The sequence below is a fragment of the Phallusia mammillata genome, chromosome 5 (assembly GCF_965637545.1).
Source record: "Phallusia mammillata chromosome 5, kaPhaMamm4.hap1.1, whole genome shotgun sequence".
Taxonomy (NCBI): domain Eukaryota; kingdom Metazoa; phylum Chordata; class Ascidiacea; order Phlebobranchia; family Ascidiidae; genus Phallusia; species Phallusia mammillata.
The window spans coordinates 9,459,190-9,473,568 of record NC_137256.1 but is presented as its reverse complement, the minus strand read 5'-3'; the positions used below and the strand labels follow the sequence as shown (position 1 = coordinate 9,473,568).

The 14,379-nt window shown below is 37.5% G+C and overlaps 1 protein-coding gene across 2 annotated transcripts in view; it reads left to right on the top strand.

Annotated features, from left to right (window-relative positions):
- Nucleotides 1–14,379, top strand: part of LOC145230309 (phosphatidylinositol 3,4,5-trisphosphate-dependent Rac exchanger 2 protein-like) — a 36,083-nt gene that overhangs the window by 10,252 nt on the left and 11,452 nt on the right. For both annotated transcript variants that reach the window (XM_080095701.1, XM_080095700.1), the window contains exons 11-26: nucleotides 171–271; nucleotides 826–979; nucleotides 2,557–2,705; nucleotides 2,832–2,992; nucleotides 3,837–3,938; nucleotides 4,452–4,603; nucleotides 4,998–5,133; nucleotides 5,900–6,055; nucleotides 7,917–8,044; nucleotides 8,115–8,169; nucleotides 8,409–8,534; nucleotides 8,978–9,139; nucleotides 9,525–9,641; nucleotides 10,500–10,584; nucleotides 12,654–12,855; nucleotides 13,692–13,860. In XM_080095701.1, the coding sequence (XP_079951827.1) occupies nucleotides 171–271; nucleotides 826–979; nucleotides 2,557–2,705; nucleotides 2,832–2,992; nucleotides 3,837–3,938; nucleotides 4,452–4,603; nucleotides 4,998–5,133; nucleotides 5,900–6,055; nucleotides 7,917–8,044; nucleotides 8,115–8,169; nucleotides 8,409–8,534; nucleotides 8,978–9,139; nucleotides 9,525–9,641; nucleotides 10,500–10,584; nucleotides 12,654–12,855; nucleotides 13,692–13,860 (2,155 nt within the window). The remainder of the gene's footprint in view (nucleotides 1–170; nucleotides 272–825; nucleotides 980–2,556; nucleotides 2,706–2,831; nucleotides 2,993–3,836; nucleotides 3,939–4,451; nucleotides 4,604–4,997; nucleotides 5,134–5,899; nucleotides 6,056–7,916; nucleotides 8,045–8,114; nucleotides 8,170–8,408; nucleotides 8,535–8,977; nucleotides 9,140–9,524; nucleotides 9,642–10,499; nucleotides 10,585–12,653; nucleotides 12,856–13,691; nucleotides 13,861–14,379) is intronic.

Sequence of the window (14,379 nt, the reverse complement as noted above, 5' to 3'; positions counted from 1 at the left end):
ATTGAGTCGATCTTATTTAAACAAACCATCTTCTTATCAGTTCAAAATGTTTACACTAAATTCTATTTACGATACGCGCACCCTCTAGTAATTTTATAGTACATAGTTTGATAAATGAAGTCCGCCGCTTTTAAACCAGTTATCCAGAAACCATTTCCCTTTTTGTGCAGTGATTTTGTCAACTGGTTGGTTGAAAACAAGGAAGCAAATAGTAAAGAAGAAGCAGTCATGCTGGGACAAGCGCTGCTCGACTGTGGCATTATCCACCATGGTAAAAAGTTTGGAAAATCTTTCTTTATTTACAAATCAGTCTATTGGTCAATACAATTGTTGCATACTTTCTCTTTAATGCGAAGAAATTTCGATAGTTTTTAGGGGTTTATTACATTAAAGTGTGTTAGTTCTGTGTCACCATTTGACAACTTAGTAGGTAATTTTAGTTTTGAGGTAAGGTAAGGAGGTAGAAAAATCTAGCTCGCGATAGGACTTAAACCTACGACAGGAGTCTTTCCGGGAATCGCATAGCTTAAATAAGCTACCCAGGCTCAGCGGTGAGCCTATCGAAAGTCGCATTATAGGCACCGTTGCCTGTCTTGTATGCTGCGCATGTCAGCTTTGTAGTAGGAGATTGCCAGTTCGACTATTGATCAGCTAAGATGAAGATAAATTCATAACTGGGATCATCTCTGAAGCGTCAATACAGACAAACGATCAAGCCACACACACATATATATATATACATCATAGTACTCCAGGCTTAAGACGTTATACTAAAAAAAAAACAAGTAAAACGTTAACAGCAACAATTTCTGTTTTTGTCACCAGTCCAAGACAAACATCATTTCAAGAACGAAGCTGTTTTATTTCGGTTTCGTTATGACGATGGAACTTTCAAACATCGTGGAGAAAGCCAAGACCTTGTGGCAAAAGGTCTAAGAATCTACTGCAGGGTGCACTGCCTTTTCCAACCCATTGTCAAGTGAGCATTCTGCTGTTGTTTTTTCCCTTTGTTTTATCTGTAATTGTGCCACGTGCATAGTTTCCTATTGAGCAGTTCTTGTGTGGTTACTATATGCGTATATGGCAAAGATCGTTGAGTATTTTTATTTTCCCTATATAGTGGATTTTTAATTTTTTTGCAGAGGACAGATCTTTGCTACAATTGAGATACTTATAGTTGCATTTCTTAGCAGGCATAGTTTCACAGTAATGACCAAACTTAGGTAAAAAAGGAGATGTCCCGTATTCTAAACAATGGGTTCGAGCTCTGTATATTTCTAACGGTGAAAAACATTTTTATCCTATTTAGATTTGGTCACTATTACACAAACTACATTTCTGTTTCGAAATGGCATAAGTGCCATTACAAACCAACCTAATATACTACGTATTGCCCCAATACTTTAAGTTACTTGAACCAAGATCACTGACAAAAAAGTTTTAAAATTAATTGGGAATAGTTGACGAAGCAACAGCGCTTTCTAATCATAATCAGTCAACAAACAGTGTTAAACGCAGTGTTTCATACCGGAACGGAACGGAACGTTATACCGGAACGAAATAAATAATTTTTGGCTCAAATACCGGAACGAAATACCGAAATAAAAAATATTCAAAATACCAGAACGGAACGAAATACCGTTATTTTTTATTCCGGTATTTCGTTCAGGATATTTGACATGAAACAATAGCTGAAAATCTAGCGCCATTAAGCTATAATAAAAATTTAAGCTCCTACAATTTACATCCGTTTCACCATCGTTGACAAATGTTATGTGACGTAACAACTACCGACAATAATTCTTGTGTGTTGCAACTTTCTTTCTTTTTTCGCTTAATAGTTGTAACGACCACAGCGAAATGTTCTAATGCAGCGGTTCCCAAACTGGGGTCCGCGGTCCTTTAGGGGTCCGTGAGGCAATCTTGGGGGGACCGCGAAGCGGTTGAAGTAATTCTATAATCTTATTTGGCGTCAGTTTGTGCCACTAAATAAGTTTAAATCAAAGTAGAATTGAGAATCAACTGTCTCCATTGCTTAACAATAGCCTTTATTGAATGACAACTATCAAAAATGTAATTGTTCGCGCACAATTGTAGTGCATTTGTCTTGTCTGTGATGTCACAAGCTGTGTTTGGATGACTTTTATGCGCAATTTTGCATAACTAGCTAAAATCCTGAAATCAACTTTCGTTTTTATGAAATACATATTTAGGCTCAAGGACCGCGAGCCCTCAAAATAATGGCAAAGGGACCGTTTTGAAAAAAAAATGAAAAAGTTTGGGAACCGCTGTTCTAATGTGAGACCGAAATATCGAAAAATACCGTCATAAATTTATTTCGGTCAGACCGGAACGAAATGAAAATATCGGTCCAGAACGAAATAAAGAAATAAATAATTTGCTCAGAACGAATAACGTTATTTGGTTTCGTTCCGTTCCGGTATGAAACACTCGTTAAACGATATATATTTCACTCAGGTGCGCATCTTCTGTGGCTCTTATTCGAATAGAAAAATTTAATTAAAATGATAAACAATGCGTTTTCTTTTCACACAGGGACAAAGATAGACAACTCCGTAGTTACAAGCAAGTTGTAGAAGCAAGAAAGTTAATTGACTGGCTCGTAGAGCAAGGCGACTGCCAGAACCGGGAAGAAGCCAGCAACTTGGGGCAAAGCTTGTGTGAAAACGGAATACTCCATCACGGTAAGTTATGTGATTGACAGATACGACCTACATCAGCATTTAATTTCATGTTAAGACATAACCTCTTGACAAATGATTGAATTACATGTTGCTAGTTCCGTGTTAATTATACATTGCCATTTGCAGCTTTGGATAAGCAGGACTTCAAAGACGAGTCGTCCCTCTTTAAATTTTTTCCTGATGAAGAGTTAGGCGAAACGAATAAACTGAGAGATCTTGTGAAGAAATCATCCACTAAATACGACTTCAAATTTCAGGAGAGCTATAAAACCAAAACTTTGCTACTGGTAAGTTGTCGTTATACAGAGGTATAATTGTTGAAATAAATTGACAATGTGAAACAATAGACAAGCGCAAGTGTTTTGTTGTAAAGCAGTGGTTCTCAAACTTTTTTTATTGCGACGTCTCTAATAAAGTTTTCTGGACTTGCGACGCATCAGCAAATAGAATTTAATGAGGAAACCTATTACTGTTGTATTTATTAATACAATTACAAAAAGCCACGAAACGGAACTATTCTGCGACGCCCTTGTAAAATTGAAACGACGCACCAGGGCGTCGCGACGCACAGTTTGAGAACTACTGTTGTAAAGGATTGGAGCAGTTAAAAAATCATCTTAAAACGAAAAATTATGAATGAAATCGCAATAAATCATTTTCCAAGATTAATAGTTGTCAACACGTTGTTTTCAAATTTAAAAAATGCGACTGTACGATTGTGACTTCATAGAGTAATCCAAACATACAGCAATGGTATAAGATACGTTGGGTGTTAAACCAAATACCACACTTGCAATTTAAAAGCATCCCTACCAGTTGTGTAAAGTTTAAAACACAAATCATAGTATGTCAGGCCTATTGAAGGTGTTATACCGAATCAACCTGGTTTTCCAAGCATTGCTGGCCTGCATGAACGCTTTAGGGCTGGTCGTAGTAATGAATGTACGTTCGCCTTAGTAAAAAAAATACAAGCGGCTGTCTTGTCAAAACCGCTTCCCTTTCCATTTCATCCTGATGTGTTCTCCATCTTGATTTGCGTGTTCTGCTTAATCAAGTGTTTTGACAAACGAGAGCGGATTGGTGGTCGCCGCTAATCTACATGTAATCACATATTTTCCTTGCGTGTTGCAGCTGAATGTGTCAGGAAATGACTCACTGGGTTTTGAAGCCAAGTACATCGAGCAACAAGCCGCTGTCGTGATTACTTCCATTGACAGGGGCTCCCAAGCACAGGTGAAGCCTTGTGTTAAGCAAAACCGAATACATGTTAGTTGTCAACTATGGGTAACTTTAATAGACTTCCTTATGTAATTTATATTTTTATACACCAATATTACTGATCGACAAATCATATACTGTTTTTAGGCGGTTTTTGATGCAAAAATTTGGCTTAGTGTTGTTGTAAAACTTGAAAACAAAAGGTGTAATTGTCATTCTTGAACAAAAAGTATCGTGCTCAAGTTAGTGTCAAAAAGTGATGTGTTTAAACAGTGGTGTTATCACATTCTATTTTATACGTTTTATAATTTAAACACAAACACCGTTACTGAAATCATCATAACTTTAAACATGGTTTTGTCAATGTTGATTTAAATTTTGTAACACTACACGAACATTTAAAAACACCAGACACATAAAACTAAAAAACACCAGACACATAAAACATGCTAGTGGTTTCAAAACTACTGTTATACAAGCTCCTTAAAACACCGCAACTTAACGACGGAGTACTTTTACAATAAACAGGTGCAAGGCTTCCAACCCGGTCAGCACATCTTGCAAATCAACAATGACCTGCTGACCGCTTGTACGTCACAAGAGCAGCTTGACAACGTCATTAAGTTCAACTTGGAAAAATACAAACTCATACACGTCACTGTCAAGGCGGACGACGAACTGTAAGTCACGTGACGGTGTTGTCCAATCACATGTCTCCAATCCATTTGTAATATACAGTAAACCTCGGTTAATCCGGATCCTTTTGACCCAAAAAATTTGTCCCCTTTAAAGGAATATCGGAATTAAGCGATGTCGATTAGTTAAATCCTTACCACATTGCAAATCATTTGTACCTCAAGTTTTGTCCGAATTAGGCGAATATCCGGATTAACCGAATCCGGTTTAATACGACTGAAAATATGATCGTTTTGATAAGCAAAAACATTTAAACACAAATAATTAGAAACACAATATATGCTGTCAACTAGGTAAATGGGAAAAAAATTGTAGGGAGAATTTTTGAGACTTTTTCAACTTGGTCGGTGTAACTCTAACAAAACTCCTGTTTTGTAGCATGGTTGCCATCCCTGTAACTCGAGAAGGAATGGGATTTCAAATTCGTGGATCGAATCCTTGTGTTGTGCACGCTGTAGCTCGTGGTGGAATGGCTATGAACGCTGGATTAGTAAAAGGGCATGCCATACTAAAGGTAAATAACCTAATAAGTATATTCAGTGTTTACCTGTCTGTTTTACAACTAAGAAATTAGGAAGTAAAACAAAGACCTAAATCGAATCCAAAACGTCTAAATTGAGAAACCGGAGCCGAAACCGAATGATTTTGGATCAATCGAATCCACAATGTCTTATTTTCAGGAATCGGATTTAAAAGCCGAATCTATGAATTTTAAACCAATATATTTCCATGACTCGGAATCAAAACCGAATCTTCAAAATCTAGCGAATCCAAAACGCCTAAATTTTGCGATTCGGAATCGAATCGAAACCCACCCCAAGACAGTATGCGATTTAGTGTTTATCGAAATACAAATACAAAACATCACTCAAAACGAAAAAATGGCTGCATGTATGACCTTACATATGTATTTCTGTCAGTCATTGTAGGAAAGAGGTACAAAGAAGTTTCCAGAAAATTTAACGAGCGTCAAAAATCAACCGTTTTTTGAATTTATATCATTACTCTGATGATGGTGTCTCGTATGGGACATCGAAACGTCGCCATATTATAATAAAGACTGCTGGAAGAGCTAAAAAAACGTTGACACATTATTTCTGGCAGCAACAGTTTATTCATTGAGCGTCAAAAATGTTTAAGAACCGCTGATTTACATCAACATATCAGACAAAGCATTCCACGTTTGCATGTTAAGCAAGTTTATTTTCTTACTATGGGCCAAACACGACCGATTTTTCCTGATGCAAAAAGCACTTTTTCCAATTTTTTACCATTGTTAGGTCAACGGTAAGGAAGTGACGCAAAACACACACGATGATGTAGCAGCAGCGATCCGTGACGGATGTAAGTTGCCAACCATCGTCGCATCTGATAAAGAAGAAGAAGAGGTTGAGAGAAAGAGGACTTCCTCTATTTCATCGGAAGAAGAAAAGATGGTGGGTGTTTAGTTCAGAGAGTTGTAAACGGGCCTGAAATTGGAGCCCGAAACCCGGCCCGAACCCGGATCGTTTTTGAGAAGCCCGTTTAGGCCTGAAAGTTTGATTGACAGGCCTATGCATTGAAGCCCCAGGAAAGACTAAGACAACAAACACAATAGACAATTGGTCATTAACAAGGCGTTTTAGGGCTTTTTGATATTAGATCAGGTCCAGCAACTAGCTGCTTAGCTAGATAAATTTATTCAAAAAATACTGACACAGAGTGTAAAGTCAGGCCCGAATCAGGCCCGAACCCAAACCCGGCCCGACTTACAACTCTGGTTTAATTCTTATTTGTACACTAGTGCTCTTCAACCAGTTAATTGTCGTGAAATCTGTAAGGCAGTGGTTTCCAACCCTTTTTGACGAACATCCCCCCTTAACAATTCACAACATTTCTCCATAATAGACTACATATTATGCTAAACCTTACAAGGAGCATTTATAATTGGGTATTTTATCAACTCACAGGTTATGTTACCAGAACGTGAGTTTATAATTGCAAACCACATGTTCAAATTAAAGTAAATTCCTCCACTGAGAGGAATTACTTCCCGGTTGGGAACCACTGCTGTAAGGTCTTTTCGTGAAAAACCCAATGAATATTAATGGAAGCAAGGTATATAACAAGTAGAAACTGAAATGTTTTTTCACCAACACAAATGCAAGCAAATATAAAAAAAAAATCATTCATCTTTAAATGCCTAAACAAACACTACGAAACCATAGAACCCACGGAGCCCATCTAAGTGTGACATAAAATCCCTTATGGTGTGCCATTTGCACTGATCAAAACGTGACCTCTACTAAGGTTGTGACCTTCGCAGACAACTCGTTTAAACTGCATGACTTTGAATGTTCATGTACTCTTATGGTACATTGGTTTTTCAACTTGTATTGGCCCGATGCGCGTAAACATTTGCATACAATAGAGTAATGCAAATAATGTTATTTATTCCTTTGTAAGAACAATGTCCTGGGTCGTACTAAATGCCATGTGCTACCGAATAATATGCCGCATCTAAGAACCTAAAAAGGTATAAACCCGCATTCCAAACAAATTATGGTTGTAATTTCGGAACGCTAAGAATTTTTTGTCTTTTATCACTGCCCAAAACCGAATTTTCTATTTCATATGTGATAAAGCAAGGAGATACAAGCCAATATTTTAGTGTATAACATCACATTTCAACAGTTTCTATTGTTATCGTCAGGTGAAAAAAGTCGAAACGTTGTGGTCTTTTACACTAAAATACTGGCTTGTGTCTTTTGTTTAGAATATTTAGGAATTGTGCATTGTTATACCTACTCGGGATGGGCCGAGCCGAGCCAGAACCCGAGTACTCGGTACCGAGCATCGCTGTTTTTGATGCTCGGTGCTCGGCCGAGCAGTTGCACAAACTGACCCGAGCATTAAATTTGCATATTTATGCCCATTTATACGAAACTAGTGTACGAAAGGGTATCCAAAAACGAAAATCATTGTTTTATTAAATGCGTCATACTTTGGAAAAACACGTATTTCTGGGGTCTTTAAAGCATAACACGCCGCTTGTGACGTACGTACCTTGGAAAGCTACAAAACTAGCGTGGAATTAGGAATGTTTATGACGTCACAATGCACCGAGCGTGCTCGGCCGAGCACCGAGCATTAACGTGAGATGCTCGGTGCTCGACCAAACAGAACATTTGCAGTTTTGGCACATCCCTAATACCTACCTTGTGATTTTACTCATAAACTGCACATTTGACAGTTTTCTTGTTAAAATGCGTTACAACCTGATTTATTCAAAGACTTTAACTTTGTTGTGTTAACTAGGGAAGCAACAACTCATTGTCAGTTCCTGGCTCTGGATCAGGCCTAAAGAAGTCGAGAAGTTTTAAGAGGAAAAACTTGGCAATGTTGATTGGAATTAATCACACAAGTCTGGGACAGAAAGAAAAGAAGTAAGTTTCTGTCAAAATTTGAGTGAAACTTTGCTGAGACGTTTAATAAACCTTTTGTACTGTTTTTCAGAGAACCCGAGCAACCTAATCATCCACAACCAAAATCAGATTCATTCTGTTTGCAAGTGAGTTTTAAAACCCAACTATATTTTTCTTAAAATAATATCCAACTTAATTTTATTTTTATTTTTTTTACCCAACTTAATTTTTATGTTTTTATCTTTTTTCTTGTTTTAACTTAACCTAATTTTTATTTTTTATCTTCTTTTACTCAACTTAATTTTTGTAATTTCACTAGATTGTGTTAAAATGTTTGTTTTTTGAAAAGCTAAAATTCATGAATTTTTTTTGTTTCTGTGTTTAGCTCTTGGTTGGAAACCGCCACTTGGAGCGCACTTGTACATACAACTTTGATAACGTGAACGGAGTGAGGAATCACGTGGTTGAAAGGATGTCGGAATGCCCATCTATATTTGACCTTTCTGCGCAAGTAAATCTTGGCCAATTTACTTAAGCCCTATTTATACTGGTACAATGAAATAGGCTTGTTAGCCGACGCATTTAAGAGTATTTAAAAATGGATTTCCACACTGTGATGCTGGATTTAGATTTACTTAACAAAGAATGCCTTTATGTTGCCAAATACCAGTCCCTTTGTATCCAGTGATGTAGAATAAAACGTAGTTATTTTGTCATCGTGTCTTCAAAATATCTACGTTAAATTCTAAGTCGCTGGCAATTTTGTTTTTGGTAATGCTACTCTTCAAGTCCGTATCTTGTGTACCTTGGTATACAACCGTATTGTTTTGAAAAATAACATTGCTAATATTCCATTGTTATGTCATTTTTTGGTTACGTCGCAATCTCCCTAACAGTAACATGGTGAAGAACATTTGTACTTTTGCCTATTTAAATGAGTTTGTGTTCATTAAGTTGTTGGAGGTTCTGATCGCCGAAGATGACCGAGTCCTCGCCGACGTTCAGGCCCTTGAGCAGATCGCCCCTTTTATAACTGAAGCCAAGAAAGAAGTTTTTCAGCGGCGGAGAAGTTTAAGATACGAAGTCATTCAAGACCGACTCGACTCGTACAAACGCGTAAGTGCGATTAGAATTAAAACTAAAAATGTAAAACTTATTAATAGAAGCATCATGATGAGTTGTGCTGGAAAAAGCAACGGAAAATTTAAAATTTTGATTAAAAGCAACAAACAGAAAAGGCAACACAAACGTAACGAAGTGATAATTAATCAAATGCTTCTGACACAAAATCAGTTAACATGAAGTTGTAAAAACCGAGATATATATTTCACCCATACAGGCATCGTCTGTATCTAAAAAAAAAGCATTTATTTTTTATAAAACGCATAAACTCGAAATAAAAACAAAATGTTGTCAAACAAAAATTAAATGTTTGTACCTAAAATTCTAAACTTTTCCTAAAAACAAAGTTACTGATTTATCTCACATATTTCTCTTCCAGTACAAACGTCACCTGGCATCATACATGTGGCCATCGTACAAGGAGTCACGAGAAAGGCCACCATCCCTTACTGCTAAGGATTTTTGTCCCACCAACTGCCATGTTAACCTACTACAGGTAAATGCATGACTACAATGTTTTTTTTTGTATGCTACAAATGAAATATACTATGCATAACACAGGACACAGCCGATTCTAACGCAATGGTTTGGTGTAAGATGGCTCTACCAAAATTGAGGTGTTTGAGCTATACCTCATTACAAATCATTTGTACCTCGCGTTTTGTCAGAATTAGGCTAAGATCCGGATTAATCGAATTCAGTTTAACCGAGATTTACAGCATTACCTATATATAGTTGGCTGGTCTTAGATTGACGATCGACCAGTTTTTTGACCATATTTTATCGTTTTCACTGGGTTTGAACTCTGGATGCACCCGGGTATTATGTATATTTGTACCATAGTGAGTAATACATGTTTTTGCTACGGCGGACGGTAAACTCATTTACCACTTTTATAGCGCGTTTATCACGTATGCCAGTGGTTCTCAAACTTTTTTGTGCGCGACCCAAATGTGAGCCTCATGTACATCTGGCGACCCAAGCCTCAAACAACAAAAAAGTATTTTTTATTTCTTGTACTCATCCTTGAACGCTAACTGTTCGTTTTCAAGTTCAGTTTCGCATGACTAACCTCGTTTTCCCCGTGCTAACACGTTGCAATAGCCGTGTGCGTAACAGTAAATTGAAAGGTTATTGTCTGTAGGTTGTATTGATTGGTTCATTTTGCTGAACAACGTGGTCGAGTGAGGCTGTATTTGGCTATGGTAGTACTATAAACTGGGTGCCATCTAAACTCTCAGAAATTTGAATCACCACAGCGCGACCCATTTTTTTACCCTACGCGACCCATGTTTGGGTCGCGACCCATACTTTGAGAACCACTGACGTATGCAATGTTGTCGTTTGCTTATAGGTAAGCAACGCATCGGAAAGTTACAACCTTCGTGGATTCGGATTGGCAGATAAACGCGGAGAAGCGCAGACCAACACTGACGTGGGTGAGTTCACAGACCAACTTGTTGTTTATTTATAAAGTTGATATGATGCCTGGCAGCAACAGCTTATGTATTAAATTGAAAGGTCTGTATGGACCAGACGTGCTTTCTATCATTTATACTCGATTACAAGGCACATGGTAGACCTGCATATCACAAAAAATGTCTTGTCGCGCTCTTTGCAGTTTATTTCGCAAATATTTATAGCCAGAAGAGCTCTATAAAGTTGATACTATGCCTGGCAGCAACAGCTATGTGTTGTTTATTTATCATAAGCCGTTCCACTTATTTCTGATGCTGTAAACTGATCTGACCTGTTGGAATAAAACAACCATTAACAGCAATGCTGAGTTGAGTTTGTAGCGGTCATGTACCTTTAAACCATCATTTTGGCACTTTGGTTCGGCTAAGCACAAAGTAATGGAAAATTTTGACTTTGCAAACATGATTTGTCGTTCCCATGAAAATGATATGAGTTTATTTCGCTTGGTGAAAGAACAGATAGCTACACAATTGCACCGTCACCAAGCCGAAAACACCCAAAATAGAAATTAACTACTCAAAGTTAGGACGTTTTTAGGATACCATATTCATATCATACTGAATTTGCAATTTCTTATTCAAATAGAAATTTAAGAATTCTATTTTACAATTGTAGCTTAAGTTAGGGAGGTTAGTGTCATAAAAAGATTGAAGTATCCAAACTAAGGAAGGCTTTAGAATTCCATATTCACATCATGCAAAATCTGCTATTCCTTTATCAAAAAAATAAACAGAATTCTATTTGAATAAGAAATTTAAAAAGTCATACATGCGAAACATACGACATTTGAAATATGATATGGGTGGTTGAATGTCAGGAGGTTAGATAACATTGGCTCGTGTGCTTGGATAGATAGATCAACCCTATTGTGTTGAAATGCGTGGTAATCTTATGGCCTGAACCGTGGAATCAGAAACACACGCACAAATGCGTGGGTCCAGGTGGGTCGTTTATCGTTATTTCGCATCTCACCACGCGATGTACCCTTTCTGGGCTAACGTTATCCTTGCAGATAATTGCCTAAAAGGTTAACTGATTTGACAAGGGTTCACGTTGCACATTTTCACGGGACAAGCTGTTTTCTGTTTTTTGGGGGGTCCGTCTCAAACAGATTTTTTTAAGTTTTTGACTTTTACCGCTATGTTTATGGTAACTTGGTGTAACCAAAGACGAAATTGACACTTTCCCAAATAATTTTGTGTTTTTTTGGGTCCAATCTTAATAGCTTTGCTCCGTGCACAACAGCCACCATTTATGTCAAAGACCAGTGTTACTAAACAATTTTCTATACTGCCACCTTGTCACATAAACAAAAAATGCCCCCCCTATAAGAGAAATGATTGTGTTTTTAACTTCGGATTTCATGTAAAAGTAGTCGATGTTAAGAAAATACATCACTGAAAGCAAATGGCCTAAATTGTTAGATTAAAGAGATATACGTCCAAATGCCTGTTGTCGCTGTGTTATGTTCCAACTGCTAGCATTTCTCTTTTGCCCCAGCAAAGGCGAGAAACACCATGGAGTTGTAAAAGTATTTTGTGATTCTTAAGGTGGTGGTCCTGCAATTTTTTTTTGCCTATAAATTCGCAGCTTTGTTTCTTCCTGCGTAAACAATCTAAACTAACTTCACAACACTATGCAGTTGGAAGAGTATTTTGTGATTTGAAGGTGATGGTCCCATCAGGTTTTTTTTTAAGGTTTGGTTTGGGTGACCGCTAAGTAGTTTTAAGAGACCGCAAGTGTTTCATTTAAATACCAAAAAATAGTACTGTAGTTGCAAGTCCAAATTTTGGGAAACCGCTGGAGAAATTCAGGTTTTTTTTAAGGTTTGGTTTGGGTGACCGCTAAGTTGTTTTAAGAGACCGCAAGTGTTTCATTTAAATACCAAAAAATAGCCATATTTGCTTATTTGCTTGCAAGTCCAAATTTTGGGAAACCGCTGGAGAAATTTGGGGGACCGACTCCCGGCATTGTTTCTTCTTGCATAAACAAGTTACATAACTCACCTATTGTGTAACTTTTGTTTCAGCTAACATGGTTCACACTCATTACGCAATCACATGTCTTGCCGCACCATCCTTCCGAACACGAGGAAAAGAAGGGCACGGTCTTATGGCTGTGCTTCGTGGTGTAGAAGGAAACACGGAACTTATGGATTCCATTCGTCAACTTATGGTGGCATTAGACCACGCCCTGCTCGAACTGCGACAAGGACAATGTCAACTTATCAAGTAAGGAAATATTATGTTGTGCTTTTAAGGCTACTATAGTTAACTTTATGGATGTATCGGATTATTCGTTATATTTTTTACCACAAGTTTTTAAAAATTTATTTCCAGGTTAAAATTCAGGATTTATTACCTATGTATATTTTTTTATTCGTGTAAGTTTACTATAAACGGAACTTTTACAAGCAGTGTATACACTGTGCATTAGTGCATATATGCATTAGTGATTTAGAACTCTGTTTTGTTTTTACAGCGGAATATGTCGCCTGATAGTATAACTTACGTTTCTAATACCACATTAATGTAAGATTGTCCAGGGATGAACATGGTCATATTTTACAAAGCAAAAGGGGGGAAAATAAAGTTTTTTCTTGGCCCCAATTCAACTATTTTGGGTACCAAATATGACACCACTGGCCTAGTTGACACACCAGTTACAAACAAACTCACACTGTTGTGTCATAAACTTTAACCAGATTTTGCCTTTATGTTTACACATCTAGATCCCGTACTGCCGAAATCTTGCATTAGTAAGGTACCTGCGAGTATTAAGGCAGGCCCACTTACAAACTATTCCCGACCAGTACAACTACAAATTACTAAACAGAACCAATTGGTCGCAAAGTTTGTTAACATTCGTTAGGTAAAAATTTTGTAATCGGGTAAGGCTATAATCCTTATTCCACATCAAACACACATAAACAATGGGACGTAATACCTTAGGTACTACAGTAGGTAATCCTACAAAAAACTCTATTTTCTACACCCAACTTGTTTAAACAAAACAAGCCAGGAGTTACCTATGCTTTCCAAACATGGTCCTACTTGTGTTTTTGCAGTATCCTGAACTCAGAGACAAACAACGAGGGGAAGCGGAATTCCTACCAGGCTGTACCGATGCGGGAAAGCTACCAGATCAACGACGATGTGGATGAGGTACCCAAAACGCCACTTACTCCACCAACTAACTTCTACGGCAATGCTCCAACACCTGACGCCGAAAAAGAGGTGAGCTTGAGTTATTTTAGGATTTCAAGTTGTTTTGTGCAAAAGTAAAGTGTCTAATTTATCTTAGAGTGCAGAAATAGGTGCGCTTGGGTTATTTTAGGGTTTCAAGTTGTAAAAACATGTCTAGTTTACCTTTTTGAACAGTAGTTTTAAAGCAAACATATGTAAACATGAATCAAATCAAATTTTTAAACCTTATTCATGAGGCATGGTGTGAAAGAAAAAACAACCAGCGATTGGTTCGAGCCCACGACAGGAGCCACTGGTGTAGTCTACTGTTCAATCGACGGCGCCTGAAAGCATTAATGTCCCATCAGAAGCCTGTAACATAATGTTTTGTCCAGTTTACCAACATGCATTTAGTGGTACATGCCTTGCACACAAGTAATTTCAAACGTAACCGCATTCAACAAAACTACTCGTACGGCTTTTTAGATTATCCCAAGATATGCCACAATCTTTATGATAAAACCACTATTGAATTATTTCTCCAATCGCAATTTTGAGTGATGAATTTCG